General features: G+C 35.2%; 2 protein-coding genes across 3 annotated transcripts in view; one reads left to right on the top strand and one right to left on the bottom strand.

Annotated features, from left to right (window-relative positions):
- Positions 1-2,495, bottom strand: part of cars2 (cysteinyl-tRNA synthetase 2, mitochondrial) — a 10,367-nt gene extending 7,872 nt beyond the window's left edge. The window contains exons 1-4 of one of the 2 annotated variants that reach the window (XR_001808825.3): positions 2,152-2,495; positions 2,017-2,067; positions 428-545; positions 276-347 (exon numbers count right to left, since the gene is read on the bottom strand). Coding sequence is in view for 1 of the 2 variants with exons in the window: in XM_017426281.3 (XP_017281770.1) it covers positions 276-347; positions 428-545; positions 2,017-2,067; positions 2,152-2,360 (450 nt within the window). In the remaining variant the exon portion in view is untranslated. The remainder of the gene's footprint in view (positions 1-275; positions 348-427; positions 546-2,016; positions 2,068-2,151) is intronic. The other variant, XM_017426281.3, reaches the window with a different exon arrangement.
- Positions 2,496-3,878: 1,383 nt separating this feature from the next.
- atg3 (autophagy related 3) overlaps positions 3,879-6,833 on the top strand; it is a 25,652-nt gene continuing 22,697 nt past the window's right edge. Inside the window, exons 1-4 of the mRNA XM_017426270.3 lie at positions 3,879-4,101; positions 4,255-4,296; positions 4,384-4,433; positions 6,568-6,638. Coding sequence (XP_017281759.1) covers positions 4,030-4,101; positions 4,255-4,296; positions 4,384-4,433; positions 6,568-6,638 — 235 coding nt within the window. The 5' untranslated portion in view covers positions 3,879-4,029. The remainder of the gene's footprint in view (positions 4,102-4,254; positions 4,297-4,383; positions 4,434-6,567; positions 6,639-6,833) is intronic.

Raw genomic sequence — 6,833 nt, 5'->3', positions numbered from 1 at the left:
AGTGACAACACTAATACATTCGTCGTAGCCTACGTTATGAAATATTTACATGAATCATTGATACAATTATGATAGAAACGATAGAAGAAAATATATCACGATAGACACTTTTCTATCGTCCCCACGATATGGATCGTTATATCGCCCAGCACTAATGGGATTAGTTAAAACTCTGACATTTTAACAGTTACATAAAGGCTTTTTATATCCACTGAATGTCCTGAACTCTTCAGTATTTGAAGTGGTTTTTTGTATGACTAAATATTAAAGCCTACCTTTAATGACAGCATATCTCTCTTGAATTCATCTTCATACATTCTGGCGATGACAAATGGAGAAACATTTTCCTGTTAAAAAAAATCAAAAGTAAATGGTCTGAAGAAACCTTAACACCAGCAGTAACGAGACGGTAGAATTAAATGTTTACCTCCCAGCTCCTTCTGATGATTTTGTCATCGATGTCTGTGATGACCATGGCGTGGATCACAGTGACACCGAAGTATCTGGACAGAATCCTCTGCAGGATATCGAAGCGGACATACGAACTGGGACAGAACCAAAGTCTGGTCAGGTCAGCATTCACCTTCATGTTTCCTGTTTATAATTTTTTTCTCTCTGCATTTTACAGTAAAACTATTTCCGTACACTTTGTGTTATTTTTTCATTCATATATCACACCGCTCTGCTCATACGGGAGTAGTGTGCTATGAATTTGACTTTATTTACAAAAGAATACAATGTAGAAAGACATTGAGATCTTTTTTTTCTCTTCAAAAACAGTTTTTTTTAGAATTTACTTACTAATACAGCTCTACTTTAATATGGAGGACCGAAACCGACATAATCAAAAATGGAAGCAGAAATATATATATTTTGGGTTTTGCCTTTTCCTTACACATGTGTTTCCGTCAAGTAATGTTTATATTTTTATTTTTATTTATACAAGCGTTTGTTCATTTGACATTTCCTCGTCTCCTCTTTTCACATTACTGTGTGCGTTTCTGCCTCAATATGCAAATAAGGAGGCAGTCTTCTTGGTCCAGCTCCTCTCTTATTGGTCAATAAACAGGAAGGAGCAGGATCCATGTGCAGATCGATTGTTCATTTGCATAATGAGGCAGAAACGCACACGGTAATGTAAAAAGAGGAGACAAAGAAATGTCAAAAGAACAAGCGCTTGTATAAGGAAAAAGCAAAACAAAACATAAACATCACTTGACGAAAACGCATGTGTAAGGAAAAGGCAAAAGCAAAATATATATACTTCTGCTTTTATTTTTGATTATGTCGGTTTCGGTCCTCCATACTTTAAGCCATTGTCTTGCTATGTTAAGGTTTCAGCTGGTGTTTTACTGATTTTAGTGTAGTGTTGTTAGCTATGATTGGGATACATTTATTTTTAGCTATGCTCTTGCAAATTGTAGATTTTAGATTGGGTTTTGATACATCTAGTTTTTAGTTAGTTGCCCTAATTTTAGCTTTTAGCTACTACTTTGATCATTCTTGCTTTTACCTAGAGTTTCGCTAATTTAAGATTTTAGCTATGTCTTTGTGAATTTTAGCTTTTAGCTCTAGTTTTTCTGATTTTAGCTTTGGTTTTGTTCATCTACACTTTTAGCTACTGCTTTGCTAATTTTAGCTTTTAGGCAGTTTTGCTACATTTTGAATTACAACGGTTTTGCTTTTTTTTTTTTTTTGCTTTTTGTTCATTTTAGCTTTAGCAATGATTTTTGTTTAACCTTTTAGCTACTGCTCTGCTAATTTTGGCTTTTAAATACTGTTTCGCCATCTTGAGTTTTTAGTTATAATTTTGCTATCTTTTTTCCTTTTAGTTACAGTTTTGCTAAATTTAGCTTTTATTTATGGGTTTGCCAGTTGAAGTTTTCAGCTAAGGTTTTGTTCATTTAAGCTTTTAGTTAATGTTTTACAAATTTTGCTTTTATGTTTGGCTTATTATTCTGTTAACAATTTATTCTTGATCAAATTTGCTCAAAACAAATTCGTTTCCATAGTTACCATGCGTGACCTAGATGCGCGTGGTCGTACACAGTGGGTCCACAGCTGTACCTGAGAAATGTCACATGTTTTAGCTGATTACTAAAGCAGCACAGCAGGGAAAGTCAGAATGTCTATGAGAACGTGGTTCCATACCAAGTCGCCACTCCTTCTCTGCTCAGTATGAGAGGTTCTTTTTGTTTCGTGAGGCTGTTAAACGTTTTTAAACCGGTGTCGAACCCCCTGGGTCTCACCCATGCCCGCCCTGACCCAGGCCTGCTGCAGCTGGACCTGTTCGAGCTACACGCACTATGGCTCTGGTTTGTGCTCAGAATCCCGCGGAGGAGCTTTGCTCTCCGGATCATGGTTCTCCACACAATCCGACCTCACTCAGGCTAAAGTCGCTGGTTTCCGTCAGGTTACAGGCAAGCCGAGGCAGCAGTTCCAGAGCTACACATGCTAATTCTGTTACCGGTTTGACTACAAGAATGTAGCCTATGGCAAGCCGTTTTAACATAAATTCGGTTTCGTCTGCCTATCCATAATTACATTCTAGATATCTAAAAATGCATTTTGACTAGACAAAACTACATTTTGACTATCCGGAATGGTAATTTAAGATATCTGTATTTACATTCTGACTAGTAAGTATATAAATTCAAGATATCTTCAATTACATTTTGACTAGTCACAATTCCTTTCGAGATACCTCAAATGACGTCACCGGATTCATCATCGGAAGGGTCAGACATCCGTAATTATAATTTAAGATATCTCGAACGTAATTGTTGCAGACAATAAATTATCTGTATTTCTTAATTCATGTCGAGCACGAGCTGCAGCGCTAAATATTGTGTTAAAAACACGAGTATTTGAGCTGGACTGACCTGACATTGCTGACCACTGAATAGGACAATCAAGTAGCCTAAGGCTAAAATGCCTTACACACTGTCTGCTAAAATGCTACGTAAATTTATGACGTTTTGACTAGACAGAATACTATTTCAAGATATCAATAATGTCATTCTGACAAGTCAGAATGTCAATTGAAGATATCTCTAATTCATTTTTTAAGATATCTATAATTTAGTTTTCACTAGTCAAAATTACATATCTCCTATCCAAAAACACATTTAAGATGTCTTGAATTATCGAGTAATTAGAGATATCTTTAAGTAGAATTATGACTAGTCAAAACTAAATTAAAGATATCTTGAATTGTAATTTTGAATAGTCATAATTTAATTGTAGATATCTGAAATGTGTATTTCAGATAGTCAGTAATTCATTTAAGATATCTTGAATTGAAATCTCTATACAAGTCAATGGTAAATCTGATGTCATTTCGACTAGTCAGAATGTAATTATAGATATCTAAAATATGTATTTTGTCTAGTCGACTTATAATTGGAGATATCTTAAATCGCTAAACGTCTAGTCATAAAACAATTTGAGATATCTGGAATGTAAGGGCGGTAAAACCGAATTTATGTTAAAACGGATTGCCATAGTGGCTACAACCTGATTAATTACGTCACGCGTTGATGCGTAACACGTCATCACATCGTGTTTATAATCTGCTGCGTACTGGCTCTTTTCTTTTTATGTATGTAAACACAGCCGTATTATTAACAAAACGAGTCTCGTTCACATACTTTTTTTTATTTATAATAAAACAGTGAGACGAGCTCGATATATTTGACTGAAATTAGCTATTGTGCTCCGATAAAACCCTGATTTTAAAAGCACAAGATTGTCTAACAATTCTATATTTTACACAAGCTAGAGAACACACCATTGAGTTTTCGACGATGATGACTCTAAACAAAAGTTACGACTTTGAATTAAAATGTTCACGATTTCCCTCCGCGACTCTCGCGAGAATAGGAATCCCGGAAGTGTTTACTTGCATCATATGATCTTTCCTATTGGCTTTCTGCCTGGGTAGCTATGCCAAAATTGTAGTTTTTTGTTGTTGTTGTCGTCAGAAAGTATTTAGAAACAGTTCGTTTGAATTTTGAGGCATTTTCCAACATGCAAAACGTGATAAACACAGTAAAAGGCACAGCTCTGGGAGTGGCGGAGTTCCTGACTCCAGTTCTGAAGGTAAACTTGTCCGAGCTAGCTCAGGTTGTTCGTGTCAAATCTGGTGGCTCACAATGAATTGAACTGTCACATGGGAATGTTTAATACAATCTAATAGAGTTATGAAAGTGCTGCTGGATCTCAAATGCATGTTTGGTGTTTTAATCCTCACAGGAATCTAAATTCAAAGAGACTGGAGTGATCACACCAGAAGAGGTGAGCTCTTTTAACAGTAACATTTATGTTTGTTTTGGAAAATTTCTAACATGTATTTTTTTGTTTTGTTTTGTTTCTCTGTCTAAGTTTGTAGCAGCTGGAGATCACCTGGTTCATCACTGTCCCACGTGGAAGTGGTGAGTGGATCAGGATTACATTATAAGTCCTTAATGTTCCTTAAAGGTGTACATATCGCCCTGAGCTAAAATCAGAAAAATGGAGCTAAAAGTGTTAGCTTCAAGCAGTAAAATGTTAGCTGACAATAACAAGATAGCTAGCTAGGAATTTCAAGTAGCAAAAGGCTAGCTAGACGCTAAAAGGTAAGAAAATGTTAGTAAAAAGCTAAAACTGGCAAAACTCAATGTAGCACAAGAAAACAAAAATAAAGCCAATATGCTGAAGCAGATTTTAAAAGGAATATTGTTACAGAAAGAATTGAAGATATCTCTATTTAATTCTGAGGAAAAAAATTGTATAAAAAGTATAAAAGAAAAAAAAAAGACTAAAAGTACATATTTCCGGAGTTAATTGAATTTTTGTTTTAAATATGAATGGCTAAAATAGCAGAAAGTATGCAGAAGTAGTTAGCTATTTAGCTTCTTGTTATTTTTAGCTTATAGCTAACCTTTTGCTACTTTTGGCTTTAGCTAGCATTTTGCTTCTGTTACCTTTAGCTGGTGTTTTGCTTTCAGTTCTTGTTTTATGTCTTTTAGCTGATGTTCTGCTTCAGCACTCAATATTTACACCACAGTTTAGCAGAAAATCCTGTTTCTCTGGTTTTAAATCTAAGGTCTTATTATGGACTTTAATCGAAAACTCGTCCTGCGTGTGAGCAGGTTTTCACGTTGTGATTTTTCATCATACCAGATATTAGAAACTACCTGCAGAAGTCACTAAGACAGAAAACAGTCAGACAGGGAATCCTTAACACATACAAAGATAAAATCCTTATGAGCAGGAACTTTCTGCAATAGGCTTCAACTACTTTTGCAACATGAAGGTGGGAAGTAATCCAGTTTTTTGTGTGTGTCTGTTAATTTTTCTACTTCCTCTTGTTGGATTTCCCATTCTAGTGTAATCTTTGTTCTGGTGAAAGCCAAGTTTCATCTCATGACTGTGCTCTGTGTGTCACATGATCATGTTTCATGTCCTTATAACAAAAATTTAACGCTGACTACAGTTTTGCAGCATAAACATGTATGCAACGGTAAAATTAAACACCTTTTTGTCATAAAGCAGTCCTTGTTTTTATGATGTTCTAAACCTGAACATGTCAATAAACATACCCATTAAATAAACAAATCTACTCCTAAAATAAAACTTTAACCTCATAAGCAATTATAACAACAAAAATCCAGACCTGATAAAGTGCTATAAATTAACCATCCATTCTGCCACTTATTTTGAGGTTGGGTCGTAGGAGCAGCAGCTTGAGCAGGAAAGCTAAGGCCTCTCTTTCCACAGCCATCTCTTCCAGCTCTTCTGATAGGACTGATGTATGGGAGTGATGTAATGAAAGTAAAAACAAACTTTAGTATCAATCCCATCACACTAGTATCGATACTATTTGACACCATCGTTTGTATCATATGTTAGTGTAGATTTCAAGTCATCCAGGAGTTGGGAAATCTAAAAAGTGAAAGAAGGAGGAAAAAAATAGCAACTGGACTTTTTTTTAGCTGAAGACATGGACTTCTGAGCTTTAAACTGCATGACGTTGGTATTTATAATATAAATATTTGGATTGATCCCCAAACCCCTACTTCAGTGACGTAAATTTGACTGTGGTTGCTTTGAAAAACATTGTACATGTATCTAAAGAAGCTAAAACTGAGTTGTGAAAGCTAAAAGAAGCAGAACAGTAGCTAAAAGTTGAAAATAGCATTAGTTTAGCTAAATGATAAAGGTAGCACTGGGTTAGCTAAAAGTAGCAAAAGGCTACCTAAAAGCTAACACTTGTAAAATTGTTGCTAGAAGCTAAAAGCAGCCAAAGGCTAGCTGGATCCTAGAAGCAGCAAAAGATAAGCTAGATGCTGCAAAAATGTTTTTGTACAGTGCTCTGAAACGACTTTTGTTGTGACTTTATTTATATAAATAAACTGAAAAGGTAACCTAGAAGCTAAAAGCAGTAAAAGGCTATTGTATAAGTATGAATGTTACAAGATCCAAAAGTTTGTGTTAGACAGTAGATTTGATTCTGGTAGTCTTTGTTGCCTATTTAAAAAAATAACAAATAACATGTTCCTCCATCTTTTTGGTTTCTGCCTTCAGGGCCACTGGAGAAGAATCCAAAGTGAAACCTTATCTGCCGCCGGATAAACAGTTCCTCTTAACACGAAATGGTATGAGTTCATTCACTTCTTTACATATGTTACATCAAGACATTTTACTTGTTGTGTGAATGCTTTTAAGCATTCACACCATTGTTTTCCTGTTTCTCTTTATTATTGTGTGAATGCTTTATAGCATTCACACCATTGTTTTCCTGTTTCTCTTTATTATTGTGTGAATGCTTTATAGCATTCACACCATTGTTT

Source organism: Kryptolebias marmoratus, linkage group LG1 (assembly GCF_001649575.2).
Source record: "Kryptolebias marmoratus isolate JLee-2015 linkage group LG1, ASM164957v2, whole genome shotgun sequence".
NCBI lineage: Eukaryota > Metazoa > Chordata > Actinopteri > Cyprinodontiformes > Rivulidae > Kryptolebias > Kryptolebias marmoratus.
This window is presented reverse-complemented; position numbering and strand designations above follow the sequence as displayed.